Source organism: Pyricularia oryzae, chromosome 5, assembly GCF_000002495.2.
Source record: "Pyricularia oryzae 70-15 chromosome 5, whole genome shotgun sequence".
Lineage (NCBI taxonomy): Eukaryota > Fungi > Ascomycota > Sordariomycetes > Magnaporthales > Pyriculariaceae > Pyricularia > Pyricularia oryzae.
In genome coordinates, this window is record NC_017852.1 from 1,153,767 (window position 1) to 1,176,900 (window position 23,134).

The window sequence follows — 23,134 nt, forward strand, 5'->3', positions numbered from 1 at the left end:
ACTTTACCCTCTGCGGACAATATTCTCTTATAATACCCAACACAACCCGTTCCTGGCACATACGACCATACCCACTGGAATATACGGGATCCCGTCCGCTCTCCCCTAGTCAAACCAGTGAGGGCCGAACTAGTACTCAGGTGGGTGACCACTGGGGAATCCTCGGTGTTGTATGTTCTTTTGACTTTCATTTTTTGAATCGTTATTTTTTTTTGTTCTGCGTTCCTTGTCTTGCGAAAGCTACCGTCGGGTGGTACATAGGCAACAGGAACTCCCCTTTGCTGGCGATTGATGCACCAGACTGTATGCCATTAACAACAAGCCTTGCAAGCCATATTTCGGATTTTAAAACCGTGAAAAGGTTTAAAAGTTTTACACACACCACTAAATTAAAACTTCATACCCGCGTAACCTTGCTCCCCTTCTCTCCCAGCGCCTGCGCATTGATCTGGATGGCCTCCTTGAGCTTTGCTATGACCTCTGGCTGGTTGCTAAACGCCGTCTGCAGGAGCTCCTCCAGCTCCCTCTCAACCTTGGCCATGTTCTTACCACCCAGCTTGCTCCGCGACTGCGCCTCATTGACCAGCGCTCCCCACCGCCGGGTGAAGGCGTAAATTGACTGTCGCAGCAGCTTGTCCAGCTGCTCGCCGGCGTCCTGAGTCTGCGCTCCATTGCCGCCGGCCTGCGCACCGCTGCCTGAAGCACGGAGTGTGGGCGTGGTCCCGCCGCCTCCGGGTGCCGGCGAGCCACGTGAGAACAGTGACGCGCCCGGTATGAAGCTGCTGAAGTAGCCAACCCAGTCCTGCGCGGCCGAGAGCGTGTTCCAGATCTGTCCAAAGTGCTCCATACCCGCCCCCTGGCCATCCCTCACGTCGCCGATCTCCAGAGTCATCAGCTCGTTCTTGAGGATTAGCAGGTTCTTGATCATAAAAAGGTCCGCGTCTGTGCCGTTTTTGATGGATTTTATTCGTGCTTCGGCGCGATGGAGCGCTGCTATCGACTCCTTTACGATCTTGAATACCACCGGACTGCTTCCTTGCTGTTGGCCATGAAATTCGAATTAGTATTCTGTGCCAAATGTCTGGGATTCGCTCATCGGTGTAAACAAGACTTACGCATCTCTCCTTAGGCATGCACTGGTCGAACAAGACGAGCAGTCGTAGCGCCGTCTTGACAGGGGGGTACGCATTTGACGACGCGCCGCCCCCAGCTGCGACCGGCTCGATCTTCAAAGATTCGGGCACTACGGGCGCCTTGCTGATGAGCTTGGCCACCTCGGCCTCGAAAACACCGTCGGCAAACTGCCACAGGTGCTCACCCAGCACCCTAGCCGTCATCTCCTGGCGGTGCAGCGCGACTGACATGTCGCTTTCGTCAATCTCATCATAATCAATGGTCAAATATTCGTCCGTCATCCAGCCAATGACCTCACAGAGTATCTGGAGCTCGACAGGCGCCAGGATGGCCTGCAGGTTGGTTGCTATGGGTGCCACGTTGATGGCACTGACGGCGTCTCCGCGGTGGGCCTTGATGGTCGCAAACGCCGACGCCTGGTCGGTGCTGTACTGCGGCTCAAGGCCAAAGACGCGTGCAAAAAGAAGGAGCTCGTTATGCGACCGCTCGAAGCACTGCTTGACGTAGTTGCGCGATGCCGTCTCGACCGACTCCTCCGCGGCCTCCTTCTTGAGTGTCTCGACGTCGGCTTGGCTGAGCGGCTTCAAGTCCAGTTCACGTGCGGAAAGGTAGGACCGGAACATGTTGTCGGCGGTGTTGGCGTAAGTGGCAGCGCAGAGACCGGACTTGGGGTTGCCCAAGCGGTCGTAGGCCTCCCCCACCACCTTTTGAATGTTGGGTATTAGCGAGTACGAGTCCAGCATCATCTCCTCGAAGCGACCGTAAGCAAGCGCGTGACGGGCAGACTCAGATTGTGTCGCCGCGATCTGCTTTGATATCTCCCCCGAGACCTTATCCAGGAGTGCGGTGAAGCCGACTTCGAGCAGATGCAAGGCTTTGGTGAGCAGAGCTTGATAGCGTGCCTGGTATGATTCGGCATCGCGGTATGTGGGCTATGTATCAAGTGGTCATGACAGGTTAGTGTGGTACATATTAACGAGTATGCAGCCGGTGGTGATTCTATAGCTTCCGCATAGCTTCCACATACATGAGATGACATAAATTCGATGCAGGCCTCCAGGTTGGTCAACATTTCAGCAAACGGTGCGCCGTCAGCCAACCGGCTCGCACCGGGTGCATTCAGTCGCCGAGTAACCTCCTCCAGGTATGCATAGTAGTAAAAGTCGGAGCGCACGTCATCGGCAATCTTCTCCAGCCTCCGCTGCTCGGAGAGCAGGTCATCGCACTGCGCCTTGAAGGACGAGGTCTGCTCCTCGACGGCGCGGAACGACTCTGCCAGGGAGGCCAGGATCTTGAGCGCGCCGTCTGTATCCTCGATCAGCGTATCGAGGTGTCTTTCCGTCAGCGCCAGCTTGTCGCGGTACGTCGCGTACTCTCCCTGGCTCGCCTGGAGTAGTTCGTCCTCCAACTCCCGCCACGCATCGGCGTCGAATGGGCCATCGCCTGTTACAAGCGTTTGGCTTTGGGCTGACTCTGGTACGGCCAATCCTTCCAGGCTCCTTTGCTTCTTTTGCTTTCTCTTCTTGCTTTTCTTGGGTGTGTTATCGGCGAGGTGCTCCCGCACAATATCGTAGAAGTCGGAGTAGGACTTTGCGCGCCGGCTCAGCGCCGGCTCGGGCGGGCTGTCATCTTCGCTCTCCTCATTTACACCGGCGAGGCGGCTGGCCACGTCTGAGGTTTTATCGGGGCCCTGAACCCGACAAGGTCAGCAACACCGATATAAAATACGGCTTCGAATATGGTCGTGGGTGGTGTGGTGCGAAACAACTGACATTTGGTTGCTGCAGCAAAGATTCTTTCCTACGATGTGTTCCTTGGACCTGGGAGGAGCTTGCTTTTTTGTTCTGAACATCCGGCACAAAGTTGTACCAGGAGTCTTCGTACATCTTCCTTCTCTCCTCCTTCAATCAAGGGGGTGAGGTTCGGGAGCACTCCTTTGGCGGACTTGTCACTAATTGAGTGTTTATTGGACGTCGGCGATTGAGCTATGTGGCGGGGACTTGGCAATTGGAGCCGCCTGCAAGCAGGCAGGGTGGGTTACGGTTGTGCTGTAATAAGAAGCCTGACCCTTGTAAAACGGCTGGGGACTCCAGATCCCCCACAGAAACAACAATGACGACCGACGAACAAACTGAATTTGATAGACTAGGTATTTATTGGTGCAGTAATTCGTGCAAGTATTTTAGCAAACTCTTGGGATAGTTTCAAGCCCCGTATACTCACCAATGATGCCATAACAATACAAGTTCTTCACGAAACGCTGCACAATGCCCAGGACCTTGGCTGCGTAAGCTGACCGCCAAGGCAAACCATAGAATCTCTCAACAGGACTGACATGTCCTTATCAACGACAGCAGGATGAATATGACATCTCTTGCACTTCCTGCTTTCCATTCAACTCCCATACCTGTTTGCAAGGTCTTCTCCCAGAACATAAACATTCTACCCAGCATCAATTTTGCAATCGAAACCATGTCTACGCTCATCTCGCTCCTCAAAGTTATCGCCTCATATTTCCTGATGTTGACCCTGGTTTGGTCCTTCAGCGTTCCTCGGCATCACATTCCATACAATCGAGCCTCGGTATGTCCTGCCTATAGGATGGAAAACTGGGAACTCCTGGTCTGCCGCTCATTCCCCAGCATCATGGTCATCCGCTGCGCCTCCAGCGCCGTGTTCATATTCTTCCTCCCCCATTGGCTCAACAAGACGCTCGACGGCTGGGCCGGCGCATTTGTAAGCGCCCGCCTACTCCGCGCGACCTTTCGAGGCATCAGGGAACCGCGTTTGGATATCCTATTCGAACGCAAGAGAGGGCCGTCCGACGGGTCCCCAGAGGGAAAACGCAGGATTTTGTCGGATCATAATACGGTCCTGGACGTCCTGGAGACTGCTTCTTCTGCCCCAGGCGTATCCAGCATCAATGGCGACGAAAAGCAGAAACAGCTCGAGAAGACCGCTTCCGTCGATTCGAGTGTGTAATGCGACCTCATATGGCAGGGATGCCATGAGCGGCTTGTCCAACGAAGTTGAGCAACCCCTTATGACAGTTTAGCCTCGCCTTGGACTCATCGTGGCGAGGCCGAATCACCTTACCGGTCTTGCGATATAAATAGAATGCGAGCTTTGATGGGTACTTTAATGATTTCGTTACGGGTGTACGTCGTATCAAAGCAAAACGAAACATGGGCAAGTTTTAAATGGCTCCGAGGTCACGTGATGGCAACATGGAGCGATCAACCACTCAGGGATGAGCTTTTGGAAATCTTCGCGGTTGGGATGGAGTGGACCTGCTATAAAATGTCACTTTAAAAGACCGTAAACGGCATGATCCGATAGATGGTAGCTCACCCCAAGCACATTAATGATGCACTAAACTCAAACTCGTCTGTATGACGGCATCAATTTGTTTGAAGATCATAAACTCTTTTACAACGACGGCTTTGTCCCCGCCTCAGCACAACAACTAACTGGTCTGACCCAAGGTCAGGTAGGTAATCACGGTACCTTGTCTGTATTTCAAGTACATACCTTAAGCATTTGCATGCAAGCCTTTTGGTGACCCCTCAACCATGTATCGAAGTGCACTTCGCCACTCCGGCTGGCGGGCCGCGGCTCGGACTCAATCACGTACAAATAGATCATCTCAATGGGTGCGCCACGCCAGCGGCTCACCAGCCAAAAGCGGCGGCGGATACGGCAAGATGATTGGGCTGACGTCGGCCTTTGTGGCATCGGCTGGCGCCGCGTGGTACTTTTACGGAAATAACAACCAGGATGAATTATCAGAAAAGAAAAAGAAGGCTGTCGCCGAAAAACCTGCACCCGTTCCCAAGGGACCGGTGCCGGCTGAGCTGATGGACGGGCCTGCAGCAAACTTGCAGGTCGAGCGGAGCTGGGAGAATCCTGGGGTCTACGCTTGGGGATCCAACTCTGGCAAGGTGGTGGCGCCGGATTCGGATGAGCAGATCATCAAGACTCCCACCAGGATTCCTTACTTTGACGGCAAGATCCTGCGAGACCTAAAGCTCGACAAGAACTTCGGCGTGGCCGTGACGGAGGAGGGTGATATCGTTCAGTGGGGTACAGCCTACTCGCCAACGACCACAACACCGACTCCTACTCTGAGGGGCAAAGATGTCGCAAAGGTCGCTCTGTCGAGCGACCGGATTATCGCCTTGTCTAGAAGCGGCGCCGTCTACTCATTACCCGTTGCCCAGGCGGACCAGCTCGCCGGAGCCAAGGCCACCGCGAAGTCAGGGATTTCTTTGTGGACCCCTTCGTCCGACTCGATCAACTACAGGGAACTGACTCCGCCGAAGCTGGGTTGGGGTGAGAAGGTGGTGGACATCAAGAGCGGGCTGGACCATTGCCTGATGTTGACCTCGCATGGTCGCGTCTTTTCTGCCGCCTCCAGCACTGCAAACTACCCATCCAAGGGCCAGCTCGGAATTCCCGGTCTAACCTGGCTCACTAGGCCAAAGGGACCGTTCGACCAGCCACATGAAGTGAAGGGACTGCCCCCCGCGGGTGTTTCCCAGATTGCTGCGGGCAACTACCACTCTTTAGCCCTCGACAAGAACTCCAATCTCCACGCCTGGGGTGACAACTCTTCCGGTCAGCTTGGTTTCGAGGTCAACCCACAAAGCCCTACCATTGACACCCCCAAGGCTGTACCACTCACTCGACTCTTGACCAGCGGTGGAGTCCAGAGGTCCGAGATCACTTCGATTGCAGCCGGTGGCTCGAATTCATTCTTCACCACGTCCAGCATACCAGCTAACGGCCGCCCAACGGCAGAGGCATGGTCCTGTGGCGCCGGGCTCCAGGGAGAATTGGGCAACGGCAAATGGATACACATGTCGACTGCGCCGGCCAAGATGAAGGCCTTGTCCGGCATGGCCGAATACGACGACAGGACACAGCAGATGGTGCCAATCGGGATCAGGGCTCTGTCAGTCGGAACCACGCATGCCGCCGCGGTCATGGACAATCTTACATCGGTCGCAGCGGCGCCTGGCAGCGGACGCAATTGGGGATCCGACGTCATGTGGTGGGGTGGCAACGAGTTCTACCAGCTCGGCACGGGCAAGCGTCGCAATGTGAGCGAGCCGTTGCGCATCGCGCCTCTCGACAACTCCAGGACCGGAAATCCCGCCGCCGCCGATGGGCAGCGGTTCCAGCTGGCACCGGCCAAAACGACGCGCATTGGAGAGGGTGGCCGCGGGCGCAAGGTTGGACTTGAGCAGAGGATTGAATGTGGGAGGAACGTGACGGCCGTTTATTCTGCGAGTACTGCGTCGTTGTAAAGTTTCTCCCCTCCTTCTTGGCAATGTAGGATTTTGTGTTTGACGATGTTTCTATTGTCGTGTAGTGTACAAAAAAGGTTAGGGGGAGGATGTACTTCAAGGTTGATACCTGCTCGAATCTTGATTTCAACAGCCGTTAATTATGTACAAAAATATTATGAACAGTTAGTTTGCAAGCTTAATGGCGACCGCGCGCCTCACGGGTCTAGATAATCCTAGACTCTGGAACTAGGCTAAGCTTCACAACAGCTCTGTAATTGCTTCATTCGGGCACGCAGCCTCATTAAGAGCTCGCTCGGCCGGTTCATGCTTTTTCGTCTCATGACGTTGAATGCAAGACGGAGACAGCAATTTTGGCCGATACCAGAGGGACGGGCAGGATTTCGTCGCATTTTCTAGAAATAAAATGGTAGAGACGAAGTAGAAAATAAAAACTCATCATCCCTGCCTGTTACACGGGGTTCATGTCGTGGCTCGGTGGCTGTGTCTTGACAAAGGCCCAGCTCATCCAGCGAAAAGTTACGCTGCAATGGATCTTGAGGCTTTATCTTTTTTTTTCTTTTACTTTTGTGGACGATGTCAAAAGTGCCGAGATCGGGGAAACCAGACGCCAATCGATCCGGGCTTGACGAACAGCCGGACACGAACGATATTCTCCGATTGTGGGCTACTGTTTTGTGTCTGTACTGCGATTGATTTGCTGCTGGGCTTGTCAATTGACCGACTTGCTAGATATCACAGGGCGAGACAAGCAATCATCGATTCACTCGCGGATAGACATTCAAAGCTCAAGATCATCTATAGCTAATTCCGCCCTATGACGATATTGGCATGGTTGGCTTGAGCAGCTGAAGAATCCCATGAATAGGTAAAGAAATAAATGGCCTACTGTACGGTAAGTAACTGAAACCCCATGTCAAATCCCAATGTCAAGCTGCACTGCGCCCCAAGTGGATCGCCAGGAACGGTAGCAACTGCTCCCCGCCTGCCCCTCATCACCCCTTTTAGCGATGCTACATTACATTGGAACAAAGTGAACAAACTGAATGGCAGGCGATTCTCCAGCAGTGCGACTCTACTAAGAACGGATGACGACTGCGCCATGCCCCACCGACGGTAGTTCTTTCCTGGGACTCCATCAGGGATCTGGAGACGTGAAATCCTTTCTAATTCTACCCAACGCCTAAAGTACCTGGGTTGGCTTAGTACTTGAAGACTCCAAGTTCCAAGTCATCTCCAGCCCGGGATCTTTGCGGCCGGAGGGTAGTTTCTTTTTCGCCGACGCTCTTATTTTTAGTCTATACTAGACTTTATACGACGATCATCCCAGCATTTATCCGAGCAAGAACGACGTAAGGCGCGACGCTAACACTCGTTCGACCCATTTTCGACTCAAGCTGAATCTGACTAGAGATCGGGCTTTCCGCCCACGGTTCGAATTCAGTAATTTTTTTGTAAAACAATATTTTTCGTTGGGCGCCTAGAGGCCGCCTGCACCTGGGCAGCGCGCTTTCACTGACGCGCCCCTTAAACAGAGGTGCTGCGCGGTTTCTCTACCCCGAATCTTCCCAGAGCCTACGAGCATTATTGCCCCTCACCGCCGTCGCAAAGGTTGCCAACTCAACACCACCACCAAGACGCCTCACCGCGGCTTTGCCAGCCAGTACCAGGATCATTAGTCCGTACATAAGCGTTGTTACGTTGAAGCGCGCCCTCTTCGAGATGGAGCGCTTTTCCAAATTCCGCCGGAGCAAAAAGGATGCCTCTGGGCCAACGCCGACAGCAGCAGCATCGACAGGAGACGACAGGAGCACTGGAAGTGCCTCGCGCACACCATCCCCTCACTCTCAGAACCAAACCCTCGTGCCACAGCAGCCCGCTCCGGAGCAGCGCAGGAAACCCTCGCCATTTCGCGGCCTCGCGAATCTGCGCACCTCGGCCAAGCGCGCCCGCTCCTCGCCTCCCGCCTCGCTCCCACAGTCACCATCGGCAGCCTCGGTGCAACATCACAACTTTCACCTCGGCTCCCAGATGGCCCCTCGGTCGCCTCTCTCAGCAATGCATCCCGCATCAGAATTGCCGGCAAACCGCTCCTTTTCACAATCGCGCCCTTCGATTGGGACGGATGATGGCTGCAGGCAGCGCCGGTCCGGCTACTTCGACAGTACTGCGGCAGCTGCAAGTTCAGCACCTAGGATTCCCTTCTTTTTGACCCACTCGCAGCAAGAGATTGAGCAAAAGTTCCAGGACCTCACTTGGCTTGAGCGCAACCGACTCCAGCTGTCAATCCAAAACCCGGCGCCCTCATATCAGTGGGCGCGCGTGCCGACCAGCACGACAGTTAAGAAGCTTGACCGCTACATCAACGTGCAGCCATGGCATAATAACCGGGTTAGGTTGCAGGTGCCACTGGGCAAGGTTGACTACATCAACGCATCGCCCATTGCGCTGTCGACGCGGGTGGGGGACGAACACGCAAGCCGGTATATAGCCATGCAGGGGCCCAAGAAGAACTCGGCCGAGCACGTCTGGCGCATGGTGGTTGAGCAGCTGCGGAGTCCCGCCGTTATTGTCATGCTGACCGAGACGCACGAGGGGCCGGCCGAGAAGTGCTACCCCTACTTCCCGCGATCGCCCGAGGACCCGCCCCTTGAAATAGGCTTGTCCGACGAGTTTGCCGACGGGTTCCGCGCCACGGTGCGCTGCGAGGCTATCGAGCCGACTAGCGCGGGGGACGCCATTGAGCTGCGCAAGTTTGTCATCCGTGTTCACCGCCGTACTACACGTCCTACCACACCTCAACCACAGGAGAACGGCAAGAGCTCCGAGGGTAGTTCCGTTGGGGCATCGGTGGAGGACGAGGACGTCATCATGATGTCGCCGACCAAAGCATCACCAGCAGCAGGGCTCACCACGCAAAGCATGTTTCCCGACACAAACCACGAGAGGGATACGGCAACGACACCTGGAGTGCATTCGAGCGGGGGAAGCACGACTGGTATGGAAGCGTCCGAGCCCGAGGTCGACGAGCGTATCGTGTACCACTTCCTGTACACCAAGTGGCCAGACTTTGGCGTCCCGGCCCTGGAGGACCTTGACTCGTTCTTTGAGCTGATGCGGTTGTCGCGCGAGAAGAACGCTGACGTCGACAACCCCCGCATCGTGCACTGCAGTGCGGGCGTCGGTCGATCGGGCACCTTCATTGCGCTCGAGCATCTGATGCGTGAGCTGGACTCTGGCCTGCTGGAGAATTACGATGACGGACGGAGGAGCAGGCGGAACGGTGGACCTCCCGCGTCCGGGATGGTCACGGCAACCCCAGACAACAGAAACAACGGCAATCTCGACTTAAGCTACGACGACGACGACGACCTCATCTTCAGCGTCGTCAACCAGCTGCGCGAGCAGCGGAGGACCATGGTGCAGGCCGAGGCGCAGTACCTCTTTATCTACCAGGTCATGCGCAAGCTGTGGCAAGACAAGTACGGGGTCGAGGAGGACCGGGAGCCGGCAGCCAAGAGGCACGAGGGCGATCCCTTCGTTGGGCAATAGAGCAGAACCAGATCGGTTGGGAGCTTCTAGGCCAGGCTAATGTCCGCCAGGCGTCTTTGATAAGGGGGGTTACTATGCGTCTGTCTTGTTTCTTTTCGATATCCCTTCGGTCTATCACCGAAACTGTTGGTTTTTTTCTTCTCTTTTTTTCTTTTTTCTTCTGTTTAAGAGGACCTTGTGATAACGGCGGCATGATAGAACATTTCTTTGGAGCGTTGTCTGTTTTAGCATACCTTAGCCCATTCTTCCTCTTGTTTTCTCCATTACAAGCATACCGGATATACCTTGCATCAAAACAGCGGGTTTTTATTTTATTCTAGTACTGCTTTCACTTCGTCTGTTGCTCCCTTACAGACTTATTTCATCTGGTGCGTGATACTTGACAGAGATGGAAATCTTCCCGTCTAGTATAGGACTTGGGCGTTTTGGAGGCGTTGGTCTCATAACTCTTTCTTCACCTGCAGTGAGCATGCTATCGTTCAAGCATGATAGTTGGGGGTTGCATCCTTTCAAAACTAGAGTTCTCAGACGTGATATGCCTCTACAGCCCGCTTAGGGGGTCCATTTTGTTATCCCTCAGTAGATAAATACTATACAACCAAACCTAAGCAATGGTGCCTGTCCTCGTTGCATAAACGATAGTGCCCTGCAAGCATTCTATAATAGTCCAAGGAAAATCCCACGTCAAAAGCACATCTTCTATCATCAAACTACCTAGTATCGTCGGTAGCGTACCTCCTTAAACCTTGCTCGACGTATTCATCAAATGCGTCACCTCAAAGGAGGGTTACATCCAAGGGTTGTGTGTGTGTGTGTGCGCTCGCTTGACCGTTGGTTCTACATACGTCTTGGCGCAGGGGCGCAAGTTACGGTACATGTCCCCTTTCGGGTATACGCGACCTGCCGGAGGCGGGCAGGAAATGAGACGATGACTGTTCATTTTTGCCGGCAGTTTTTCCCTCCTCTTCTCTGTCCGGCATGAGGAAAAGTAAAGGAGGGTCGCTTGCGATCTTTTCGACTCTTTCTGGGAAAAAGAGGTTCTTGCATCCCGGAAGGGGTTCGTAGGAGGTCGCCGACGTGCATGGCCAAGCTGGACTCTCTCTGGGGGGCCGTTGAAGCCACAGGGCTGCAGAATCTGGATGTCGCTCGCTTACCATGCGTTTTTTTTTCCTTATAGAGCAATCGGGGGGAGGGTAGGGGAAGAAAAGGTTGCGTCGTGCATGCGGACAGAGGCGGCTAACGGGAATGGGGACGATGCCATGCTTATAGTCCCCGCTTGATTTTGCTAGGATTTAGGGTTTTGGTGTATTTTATATTTTATTCTACCTCGCTGTATCTTCGATTCTTTCTTTTTCTTTTACTTTGGACTTGTCCCCTTCTCATATACTAAGGCAGGTACGAGATAAATTCTGCGTCTGAACATCGCGGGGTTCCCCGCGAAATCGGGAAAAATCCGACGTCGCTGAAGCTACGAAATGAAATGACACAAAGAAAAAGTGGTAACGAGATGCATTAGACCGCTGGGCGACTTTTTGGGGTGCGTGTGTGACGTTGCCAATCCCCCTCATCACGGGCCGTCTAAGCGAAAAAGCAAGAAAAAGCAGAATGCGGGCGACAGGTGCGGCAGTCGCCCCAATCTGACATCTGGGCACGTACACACCCCTCTTATGAAGTGCTATTCCGAATCTGTATACCTACAGCAGATGGAAGAGGAACAAGAAGAAAAGGGCAGGGCATAGAGTGAGTGAGAAAGGGAGAGAGAGGCAGGGCGGGAAGACGCATGCCATTTGCTGCATCTTGTCGATCAGGATCCCCCTCGAATTTCCCATGTGGCCCAGCGGACGTCGCACTGATGACGAAAGATGCGCCCTTGTTTGCCAAATGGCAAATGGGAGAGGAGGAAAAATTCAGAAGAAAAATAAGGGAAGGGGAAAGCTGATGCGGGGAGGCATGCGCCGAACACACAGACATTTTGGCTGCATGCATTTACTATTCGGAGGTCCAAGATCTTTGTTTGCCAAAAGAGTTCATCCCTGGACCATCCGTGTCGTTCAGCCGTTAATTGTCGCATGTTATTGCTCTTGAGACAACCTGCTAGTTAACTCATACAATATATATTATTATTATTATTAGTATTGTTATTTTTCTTCTCATTCTATCAAGTCAAATTTTAGCCGTTGGCTTTGGCGGTCCGACTGCCTGATCGAGCACCTAACTACCTGAGACCTTCTGGTCATTAATGTAGACAGGGTGGTTGAAAAACCGGTACCGTATTAATCTACACCGGTGGTCTACTACACGTCCACCGAAAAGAGAGTCCCCTGTACCACCATGTGCACGTACGTAGGGGTCACGACAACGGTACGCCGGTAGCGACGCTCCCGCACTTCAGGGTATTTTTTGGACAGTGACACAACCTCGACCAGTTCTTCCGGTCTTTGGCTGATTGCAATCAAACACCTGGGTTGTGTGACATGTTAAGAGTTTTATTGAAAGGGGAGGGTTATGGAGGAGAACAAAAGAGAGAGAGAGAGAGAGAGAGAGAGAGAGAGAGAGAGAGAGAGAGAGAGAGAGAGAGAGAGAGAGAACGCATCACATGCTTAACTGCCACATAGTACCTGGAGCTATACCTATTCCAGTCCAGACATCCCGACGATTCCTCGGCTCGCCCGCGTCAAACCAGGAGGTACCCGGAGAGGTTTCTCCAGCATCGTTCGAGATTTCGCAATTGGGTGAAGCGAACCGCTTAAACCGAGATGCTGGGTTAAACACAAAATTGTCAAGGGCCTGTTCGCTTGTTCGCTTATTCGGGCATTTCCGACAGCGACTTTTTTTTTTCTCAAGGGATGTACTAGGCCTGTATGGACTAGATGGACTGGCCCTAGTTTCCATTTTACCTAATGGGGTGGAGCTTTTCTCTTATATATTCGGCGATGGGAGATGAGACCGTGACTCAAGAGACAACAGGAAATAAAGGCTCCAGGTCTTGGATGGACACCTGCCGAAGTAATCCCTTTGGCTTGTTCCTTTTTGGTGCCCAACCCGGGACTGGGCGCGGCGCGGGTAACGTTGGCACATGGCAGGACAGGCATGTTCTCCACTCCTCCTACCCCCACCCCCCCACTCGGCCTGGGCAAAGCTGGCGCGGCTAATGTGGGGAGGGGGGCTGAACGCGGGTCTTTTTGTTTGTGTGTTCTAGTGGGTTAAAAGAGAAGGACGCTAAACTTGGTTAAGGAAAGAAAAATCCATGACCTGGAACCGGTTCGGTACCGTACCTGAATATTGGGCGGGTTTGTGTGGTTACGTTAACTTGTGCGATCCCATCCCTCGGCAACCAAAGGAAATGCGGATGGCCCCGCACATTATTTGGGTTGGTGGGTGGTCTCTTTTAGACGAAAACCAGACTGCCGACAGAATATTGTCAGAACTGAAAAGGAGAAAGCTCAAATCGATGACATGATGTGACGAAAACAAAGACGAGATGAGGCAGCTAACATCCAGCATGTGGCATTGCCGAGAGACAGCTCCCATGCTTAGGTAGGTAGGTTAGGTACTGTAAGCTGTTTGAGGGGTCTCATTGCTACCGAAGGCCAGGAACGGACATGAGGGTCTGGACGGAAGATTGCGATTTTCGGACCATCACATGGTCTACAGCCACTGTCCGGGGCAATGGAGTATTCAACGGGGGTACCTGCTGCGATAGATGCCGTCCTGGGGTTCAATTCTTTATACGGGGACAACAAAGTATTCAACCTTCTGACCCTTGCGCCAGCTGACACAAATACTAGGTAGCACTCTCAGCAGGCAGCAGACGGGAGCACGGATGGCTCAGTCCCGGACAGCAAGGCCTCGGTTCATAGAGTGCCATGGTGTTTGCGGCGATGGTTATTGGCGATCGCGATACACACACGAACGAGAAGAAATGATGATGATAAATATGAAGTGATATAGAAAATTAGTCTGCGCGTATTATTATCCCGTTATGATGTATCATACTCCGCAGCTGCGATTGTTGCTGATTGTCTGCACGTGGCCGCACCGGGAGAGCTGCGGGCATGCGGTTGAAACAAGTTTCTCTGCCCAAAGAGGCTTGGGGTGTTACACAACGATTAAAAAAAGAAAAGAAAGAAGAAACATTACAGAGATGGAAAAGATAAGGAAATATCAAGAATGGAAGTGCAATTGGAATTGTCGCAAAGATTACGGGTCACTGCATGTGTCTATCACAGGGGCCGGCTGTGAAACTTGATACTATTGTCATCGCCAAACGCTCAAAGCCAAAGAAAAGACATGGCTAACATTTGAATGTCATACCACGCCAAGAGCCTCACCTAGCATCATTGCAACCTCGATGTGCCTGTAGCAGTATGCAACCTCCGTCTGGCCAATCCCGTCCATCCCAGACGCATCCTAACCAAAAGTGTTGAAAACCTGGGTCAGTCAGCTCTTCCAAGCCCGTCAGTCGGTCCTTTGCTTTTTCGGCTGGGAGCATTAAGGCGAGTGCACTTCGTTCGTCTCATCTTTTTTTTTTTTTTTTTGACTTGCGTTTTCTTTTTTATTCTCCCGCTGCGCAACCGATCTGCAATCTCGTCCGTGATTATGCGTGCAGGGCCAGGCCAATTGATCCCTTGCGCTTACCATGTAGGTGCCCGAGTAGGCAATGCTAGATAAGGTAAATAATATCTTACCATACATACATCATACTTTAGATACCTTACCTAGAACTAGATCTAGAACTAGTAAAGTGGCCAAGCATGTCGCCTAGCGCATCCGATCTTTTGACCTCATGGATAATGTACGCACTGGATTGATGGACTTTTGAACACACATTCAAGGATCAACGCATTTTTGCGCATGCTGTAGGTACATGTTTACTGCAGCCTGCGCGACATGACTACCATTTCGAGAAAATCTAACCCCAATCCACCCTGGCCCCTCACTCCAATGCAAACCTGTAGTCTAGCCTCCATGGGTAGGTACTCTAGGATGTACCTAGGTACAGTACCTACCTGCCGGACTGGGTGCCCGGTAATAGCTCTAGCTTGCTTTGGGAACCAAACACATCCAAGGCGCCCAAAAGACGGCACGTACCCATGTACCCGATCCATCAACAGCAACTCCACCCATTCCCACTCGAGAACAGTTTGCAACGGCCCGAAACCCCTGTGTGTGTCAGCGGTTTCTGGAAGCTTTTTTCGGGTGCTTTCTGTAGCAATCCCGAATTCCTACTCCAAAAAGGTGAAAGAGAGCCGCAGTCGGCCAGGGAGGAGAGACACCAAGCCCAGTAAAAAGTATGGAGTCTTTTGGTTTATGTGGCTCACCCGGATTTTGACTTAAATTTCTATCTAGTCTAGTCAATGTATTTGCTTGAACCAGAGTTCCAATAGTCTTTCACGCGCTCGGTTACACGCTCCGATCTATCTGATTTTTGTATTTTGGATAATTGGCCCTTTTTTTGTCTTGGAGTGAACGGCCATCATCTATTGTCGTCCCTTGTTGCCTTTTTCCCCCCCAACTTTCTGGAAAGGAACGGGAAAACCCACCCACAAAATATCCTCTCGTCAACAATCTGGGAAAAAGAAGTGCTTCTTGGTCACTTTAGCCTTTCAAACTCACAGCGTAGCGTCCCGTCCTCTGCTTTTATTTTTATTATATTTTTATTTCTCTCCGTTTCTTCTCCTTTTTGGTTACACCCCTCTCAAAGAAAGCAAGGCCACATATCCCTGCGCGCTGGAGTAGGTATCCATGCACTCGGGACCACTCCCTGCCGTGAAAGCTTGCTTACCCAGCGGCGATTCAGCTTCCTTCCTAGCCCACTACCACGAGGGAACCGAGTATTTGACCTCCCCCGCCGCCACTTTACGTTAAATTTGGATGCTTCCGCCAGCAAGCGTCCTCATTTTCCGGTCCCAAAATTCCCCATAGTTGACCAGTCACGATACGAAGATTACACACCGGCCTTACCTACAATACGCGCGTCTCGCACTACTCTGCAATCTTTCCGTCTGCACACGGAGCAGATGTTACCCTAACTTGCCTACTCCAAATATACGTTCTGTGACGACTCCAATCACCTCCAACTGCAAATCTGCAAATCTGCAAATCACCGACGGCGATCGGGGGTAAAAAAGAAGAGAAAAAAAATCAGCGCTTAACGAACCTCTCCCTTTCGACGTTTCCGAAGTAGCATCCGACGACCAAGGTTGTTACCAACTACCTACAAACAGTACTTTGTTCCCGCCTTTTTGCTCCGACAACGGCGTCAGCATCACATCACACGCCTGCCGACTTGCATCTCGTAAAATTACGCCTCACACCACTTACACCAGCGCTGGACGGTGCCGACTTTTTACTATTTTCTTACCTTTAAACTTCAACTACCTTACATTAAACCCGATCTTGTCTATTTTCCCATCACCGCTCTTATCAGACTTTGCCATCATGGATTCTGGTAGGCTGGTCGCGATGCGCTAAGCATACAACAGAAGCCAATAAGCAAAGAGTTTGAGCGGTTGTATGCATCATCATTTGATATTCCCTCTCCGCCCAGGACGAACATTGATTTGAGGTTTTGGGGAACATCCCACAAAACGATCCAACGACCTTCTTTTTCAGCGATCGAGTCCCGGCCTTTCACTATAGCAACCGGAGACCAGTCCGGTCCGTCTATTAACTTGGAGCCCGTACAATTTGCGGAGACTCCATCGGCCAAGCTATAGCTCTTCGAGACCGCATCCTAGACCACTACTAGCAGGCTGGCGTGCAGTGCATGAAGCGTCGTTGACTAGCTGTGGCATTAATAACTTTACGACAAGGGAATCATTTCTATTCCTGGTTGACTAACAGAATCCACCTCGGTCGAGTGATAACACTGGGTTAATCCCGCTTGAAGGCAAATAGCTACAACGGCGAACCTTGACCTTGACCGAGATACGACTCTTCTCACTTTATTTTGTATTCGCTCCTTTTATTTCTTTTATTGGTTTGTGGCTCGACGGGGGAAAGAGAGAAAACCACCTGTCGTTTTACTGCTGCTCGGCTCACCCGCAGTATAAAACTTTGCAGCTCTGTCTACAGTCGTTTTGTCTAGGGCCTTTGAATCTCTTCTGTCCACCAGCCGGCTTCAAGCATAACACTTGATCGAGACTGCATACAGAGTGGTTGCGTCAGCGTCACGCAAACAACACCATATTATTCGGGGAAACCACTACATTGCACCAAGAAACGTGCCGCATCTAATAATTCATCATGACGTCGATAGTAAGTGTTGACTTGACTTGTCTTTTTTTATTTTTTTATTTTTTTTTATAACTCCTTCTACACTTTCCGAACCACTCACTCCTGCCTTCGAATCCCTTGCATCGATTTGTTTCTTTTTTTTTTTCATTGTAGCCGTCGATCTACTTTATGCCACCCTGGTTCCGGTACCAGTCACACCTCCCCCCCTACATCAAAATCCATACAACCATTGGGTGGCCTTGACTGCGCGCAACACACTTCTCTTACATAACCCCCACGTTCGACTGGTATTGGACTGGTACATCCAAAAATACAGCGCATCCCATGGTCCTGGTACACCGGTCACATCCATCCGTTAGAAGGAATGTGGCTGCGCGTGCTGCCGTCACCCAATACAATTTGCTGAGCTCATCTGCCCCAGCGACTGCTGTCTCTAGCCCGCTGCTGTGAACACATCGCGCATCACCTGCCCTGCCGTCTCACCGCTTCAACCTGGACCCCTCGTGCTCCCTACCTACTTACCATGTATTTTCGTCTTCCTACTTTTGAGTCTGCTTACCGCCAGCATGTTTTTTCTCTCCCTATCAAAGATTTTCCTGTCTTTTTATTTTATTGTTCCTGCCTAGACTGTACTTCCGTGATTCTGTACCCAGAATAAATGCCACCATGGCCAACCTCGTTGCCTAAATGCAAATGAGAATCGAGATGTTAATATCTACTTTACAGCTTTGCCTGGTGCATTACTGCGACGTCCATGGGCCGAGGCCCTTGATGGTCACCGAAGGGATACCAGTCCCATGCTCCACGTGCTACGAAGATGACCCTTCCGACTTCCCTTTCCCAGGCGAGCGGTTACAGTCGGTCGCGCAAACGTCAGCACAGCTCTCAGCACAGACGGCAAACGCCATCTCAGAAGCCTTGGGCCAGATGAATCTCGGCGGTGGCAGGAGTGCGTCGCTTCCCGCTTCCGAACGGGAGAACCCGACGCCACGGGCCTCATTACTGCGAAGCACATCGCATACTGCCACACCCCTGGCCTCAGCGGTGGAAACCCCTCCGGTTAGCCCACAGCCAACGTCTGGGAAGGACTCGGGCTTCCGGAAGACTTACGACACTCGGCGTGCCAACCCCTGCGAAAATTGTGCCATGACTCTACCACGCCGGCAGGAAGGTACTTCGGACGATACAGGAATAGATGCAGGAGGCCCAGTCCTGCGTACGCGAGCACCTTATGCTAGGGTTTTTGACTCGGGTGCAACCTCGGCAAGAAGCTCGCAGACCACCTCTTCCTCCTCATCAGATACCGAGGAGGCTGGGAGTAAGGGACCGCAGACTGCTCAAGCAGGTCACTATAGGCACAGGCGGACCGGCACGATTACGTCGACTACCTCTCGATCAAGCGCCAGCAGCTCAGCCACGCGAAGGAGCCATACACATTATGTCCACTACACTTCGACCCACGAACCAGGAGAACGCTCCTTTAAGATAGTTCGCAACTCGTGCTTACGTACTTTGTCATTTGAAATGCTACCGCGTGCTCCGGCAACTTCCCCACCGGCCGGAGGTTATCAAGGCGTGTCCCCTAACCTCGGAACAAACGTAGCACCAAACTCCCCAGCCTCGTTTGTGACCACGCATAGCACTGGCGCAGCTGCTTCGGGTGGCCCTATGTTTTTTGGCGACCCAGCCGCTGGCTACACGACAGCCTATATTTTCCGCATACCCGACGTACATGCCCGCGGCCACAAGCGAGTTTACGCCCTCTTGGCACTCTCTACGCACCGTGAGAGACAGGCAATGAAGCCATTTGGCTTCATAGCTGCTGCATTTAGAGACCTTGCAGCTTGGATCCAGGGTCTTGCGGAAGCCGAAGCCGAGCGAGCTGCGGAAAGCGTAGTTGCGAGTCCCGTCGTCTCGAACGCGCAATACCCCGGGATGTCGGCCTTTGACCAGCGCCCCGCTGTTGTCCCCGGAACTAGCAGCTTTCTTGCCGCGGCCGGCAACGGCATCTCTAGAAGGATGGGCTCTGGATTCGGAGGTAGCATCAGTGCTCCCCGGGCCAGGGGTCTACCGGAGCTTGTTGGCCTTCCCGATTTCTTTATCGAACTCCACACTCGCTTTGTGCGACTTCTTCTCGAACTGGGCGTCGTGATCAACTCATGATGCTCGTCGGCCTCGTCAAGGCTTAATCGATTTACCAGACCATCGCCGCAGGTTCTTCAACTGCGTGCCGGTGGTTGACTGCCAGCGCCAGGTTTGGGAAGCATCCCAGTCCATACAGCAAACATATTTCCAACATCATAGCATTTGTACAAATTTCGTCCTGTACCAACAAGCGCACTAACAATGAGAGCGACATTTCTTTTTGCTTTTTCATAGACCGGGTGGCAAATGGAACGGGCCTTCTGCTTTACTTCTTGCTTGTGGCTACAAATGGTTAAAAAGACATGGTTGAAGCCAATAATGGGAACGAAAAAGACCGCCATCGCTGGTGGATCGGTCCTAATGGGTAATGATTCTTTTGGCTTTTGTCTTTTTTTTTTTTTTTTTTTTTTTTTTTTTTTTTGCTTGGGGGCGCAAGGTTATGAGCAGATCCATAGACTTCCTGCATTTTTGTTTTTCTCTTGGTGGCTATTCTGTGGCAGGGCTTTTACAAGACAGCGAGGAGTTTCTGATCTGCTTGATTTTTTTTTCTTTGTTCTGGGATTCTCTATTACCTTGTTCCCATGGAGCGCCTTCGGGCAACGCAACATGCAAAGGACAAGGTACTGGAGTCGGGGGGAACAGACGAGGTTTGGAGGATATACCCGGAGGGAAGCATCGTCATCTTCTCCCAGCTGCTTTATTATTTATTTTGACATTACTCTTTGGGGGCGTTTTCTATTTCTTTGGCATGGCGTAGTGATCCTTTCGACCCAAAATACCTACCTACCTACTTTAAGCTATTTGCATATTCCGATGTTATGTCATGTGTTGTATTTCAGAGGAAGATGAACAAGACCCAAAGACCCCAAGGCCCCAGGCTCCTCTTGTACAAAAATAATTTGAATCTTTCGGGTGAATGCCGTGAATATTTTGTTTTCGAAATCTTGTACCTGTGCTACTTACATCTGGTCTTTTCTTCTCTCCCCTTCAAACCTTGTTGACGTGAAAAGACTTCGGTCTTTGCTTCGACGTGCAACGTATCCACTCTGCCGTTCTTGATTTTATGACTTATTTTTCTCTTCTTACTATTCAACTTGCACATGCAAAACTTATGTGGCAGAGTTACCAAGTACGAGGAAAACAACGGGAAAGAGGTAGTCATGACCTCTTGAGTCAACTGCTAGTCTAGGACGGCTCTTGTTGGACTCTATGCGTGAAAACTGACCAAAGTTATCCTTGTTCGATTGAACGTTGTACCGACCCCAGAACCCCAACCGACCCCATCTAGCTGGTAAATAATAAAAAAGTTGCCTTTTCTGTCTTTATCGTTACAGGTGATAGGACCAGACTCGGACCTCCATGCTTCCACTGACCATTGATTCAACGGTGTCCATGCGCTCCTGGTTCGCAAGAGCGAATGAATCCCCTCTGCAGCGAGAATAAGAGCTTCTCTCAAGGGTCGCAAAGAGACCATCGTATGCTTCCTCCTTCCACCCCCTGACCACTAATCTAAGCAAGTCCGTCGCTTATTTGTAGAAATCAAACTTGTTGTCCTCACTGGTACCCTTGACCTGGCTGGAATAGGCATCCTCAAGATCACTCTGAATGATGTTGTAGCGGTTCTTCCGCACGGCGCGCAGACCAGCTTCTTGCATGATGGCGGCGATGACGGCACCGGACAGCGGGTCGTTGCGAACAATGAGACTGTCAAGGTCAACCTCGGGCGCGAGGCTCATCTTGCTGGCGATAGTGCCGAAGATGAGACGTCTCTCACGGCGGTCGCGGAGAGAGGGGAACTCAATCTTACGGTCCAATCGACCGGGACGGAGAAGGGCAGGATCGAGAGTGTCGGCCCTGTTGGTTGCCATAATGACCTTGACGTTGGCAGTCTGGTCGAAACCGTCCATCTGGTTCAGAAGCTCGAGCAGAATACGCTGAACCTCACGATCGGCACCTGTTTGGGCGTCGAAACGCTTGGTTGCGATGGCGTCGATTTCGTCGATGAAGATAATGGCGGGGGCGTTTTCACGAGCCATACGGAAAACGTCACGAACCATGCGGGGACCCTCTCCCAAGTACTTTTGGACAAACTCAGAACCGACGACGCGGATGAAGTTGGCCGTGGTGCTATTGGCAACCGCCTTGACCAGCATCGTCTTTCCGGTACCGGGGGGTCCGTACAGCAGCACACCGCGCGGCGGGTCGATACCGATCTGCTTGTACAGATCAAAGTGTGTGAGGGGGAGCTCGACAGCCTCGCGAATCTCCTGCTTCTGCATGTCGAGGCCTCCCACGTCGGCATACGTCACATCGGGCTTTTCGTCGGCGCCAAGCATGGCAATCGAAGAGTCGGCCTCTGGAGGCAAGATGTCGACGAGGGCATTCGAGTGGCGGTGGAGTGCTACTGATGACGATGGCTTGAGCAGCTCACGGTCGAGGGTGGAGAGAATCCGGACGACATAGTTGGAGCCTGTGCTTGACTGCACAATGCCGGTGCTATTAGGATACAAGTCAGTCCGCCGTCCCATGGGGCACTATCGCACTCATAGATGCCACTTACTTTTGATCAATCGCCTCCATAAACTGGCCGATGACCAGTGGAACGCTCTGAATCCTCTTGATCTCCTCTTGCGCACGCACAAGCTCTCGCTTTAAACTCCTAAACACGGCGAGAACGACTCGTCAGCTTCATTGAATCCAGCTAGTTGATGCAAGAATATTGCCGCAGTGGTGCTTGATCTCCGATCCCAACGCACCTCTGCTCATCCTTGATGTATTCCTCCTGAAGCTGGATGTATTCAAGCTGCCTCTGGAGCTTCTTCAGAGTAGCGTAATCATCGCCGCCTTCAGTCGGCAACCCTTCAAAGTTCTCGATACTAGGAATCGTGGACGGGGCCGCTTTTTTGTGTGGGGGAGTGTAGTTGGAAGAGTTTTCCACGAGAACGTCGCCCATCTTTGCGGCTAAGCCTGTTTATGCTGCAATCAACGCACGCGGTGGTAATTGATGGTGGCGGAAAGTAGTAGAACTGGACACACGTCGATACCGCTGTGATAGATGCCCTCGGGTTCCGATGTTATCTGCGATGAGTCTAGGTTGTCGCTAATCGATGACCGGGTGTCGATCGTGATAGTCGTGGGGTGCGAGGTGCAACTGATTGTCAGAGATGAGTTGTTGTTGATTAGGATATATCCCGGGTCATTGCATGTTGTTGTTGAGCTCCGCACGCTTGAAGACTACGAAGCTTGTCAGCCTAGCACCACTCACGGGCCAGCAGCCGTGTCTCGATGGGGACCAGTCACGTGATTAATCGGATGACATATGGAATAGTGATGACAATTCTCGAATCATTGCCCATATTGGTAGTTCGAGGCTATGATTATACCGGTAATTAAAAAAAAAAAAAAAAAAAAAAAACACATGTGAGAAAACAAAATTGGAGCAAAAAGTGCGCGGCAAGGCGGATATGCAACGATACAAAGACCAAGTTGCCATCCCACGATGCTTTTTCTCGTTGAAAACACAACTGAAGTAATACCGCTATGCAACGGCATTGCAGGTTACTGGGAAATGTCGAGTCAGGCTGAGTAGCACCGTTGATCGGGGCCCAAGCAAACAAATAACCCACCGTCCAAAGAAAACTGGTTTCTGCTGTACCATAGTAGTATATTCTTCAGACGATGGACCGACCTTAATAACTAACTGTATCCATCCAAGCCATCGTTTTGGACGGGTTCTCAGTCGGGATTTTCTCGAA

At 52.0% G+C, this 23,134-nt stretch overlaps 7 protein-coding genes and 1 non-coding gene across 8 annotated transcripts; 5 read left to right on the forward strand and 3 right to left on the reverse strand.

The window, feature by feature from the left end:
• The first annotated feature begins 61 nt into the window (after positions 1–61).
• MGG_20348 lies at positions 62–177 on the forward strand. The gene has a single exon (XR_001729803.1). It is a non-coding gene; the product is annotated as a 5S ribosomal RNA (ribosomal RNA).
• MGG_00915 (uncharacterized protein) lies at positions 154–3,147 on the reverse strand. Its single transcript, XM_003717998.1, has 4 exons — positions 2,907–3,147; positions 2,162–2,824; positions 1,116–2,066; positions 154–1,039 (listed from the first exon to the last, which is right to left on the reverse strand). The coding sequence occupies exons 1-4, from the start codon at positions 3,018–3,020 to the stop codon at positions 398–400; spliced, it is 2,370 nt and encodes a 789-aa protein (XP_003718046.1). The 5' UTR covers positions 3,021–3,147; the 3' UTR covers positions 154–397.
• Positions 3,148–3,401: 254 nt separating this feature from the next.
• Positions 3,402–4,116, forward strand: MGG_00914 (uncharacterized protein; the record flags this gene model as incomplete). The annotated part of the gene is made up of 2 exons (XM_003717999.1): positions 3,402–3,421; positions 3,735–4,116. 2 exons carry the CDS (start codon positions 3,402–3,404, stop codon positions 4,114–4,116), a joined length of 402 nt encoding a protein of 133 aa, XP_003718047.1.
• A 384-nt stretch (positions 4,117–4,500) lies between these two features.
• MGG_00913 (uncharacterized protein) lies at positions 4,501–6,677 on the forward strand. Its single transcript, XM_003718000.1, has one exon. The coding sequence runs from the start codon at positions 4,707–4,709 to the stop codon at positions 6,441–6,443; it is 1,737 nt and encodes a 578-aa protein (XP_003718048.1). The 5' UTR covers positions 4,501–4,706; the 3' UTR covers positions 6,444–6,677.
• Positions 6,678–7,477: 800 nt separating this feature from the next.
• Positions 7,478–10,464, forward strand: MGG_00912 (uncharacterized protein). The gene has a single exon (XM_003718001.1). It carries the CDS (start codon positions 8,166–8,168, stop codon positions 9,993–9,995), a length of 1,830 nt encoding a protein of 609 aa, XP_003718049.1. The 5' UTR covers positions 7,478–8,165; the 3' UTR covers positions 9,996–10,464.
• A 4,826-nt stretch (positions 10,465–15,290) lies between these two features.
• Positions 15,291–16,435, reverse strand: MGG_17343 (uncharacterized protein; the record flags this gene model as incomplete). The annotated part of the gene is made up of 5 exons (XM_003718002.1): positions 15,291–15,412; positions 15,612–15,629; positions 15,960–16,000; positions 16,156–16,212; positions 16,382–16,435. 5 exons carry the CDS (start codon positions 16,433–16,435, stop codon positions 15,346–15,348), a joined length of 237 nt encoding a protein of 78 aa, XP_003718050.1. The 3' UTR covers positions 15,291–15,345.
• MGG_00909 (uncharacterized protein) lies at positions 15,841–19,783 on the forward strand. Its single transcript, XM_003718003.1, has 2 exons — positions 15,841–17,255; positions 17,961–19,783. Exons 1-2 carry the CDS (start codon positions 17,244–17,246, stop codon positions 19,395–19,397), a joined length of 1,449 nt encoding a protein of 482 aa, XP_003718051.1. The 5' UTR covers positions 15,841–17,243; the 3' UTR covers positions 19,398–19,783.
• Positions 19,784–20,562: 779 nt separating this feature from the next.
• On the reverse strand, positions 20,563–22,751 carry MGG_00908 (26S protease regulatory subunit 6B). Its single transcript, XM_003718004.1, has 3 exons — positions 22,136–22,751; positions 21,940–22,038; positions 20,563–21,875 (listed from the first exon to the last, which is right to left on the reverse strand). Exons 1-3 carry the CDS (start codon positions 22,330–22,332, stop codon positions 20,906–20,908), a joined length of 1,266 nt encoding a protein of 421 aa, XP_003718052.1. The 5' UTR covers positions 22,333–22,751; the 3' UTR covers positions 20,563–20,905.
• Positions 22,752–23,134: the final 383 nt, after the last annotated feature.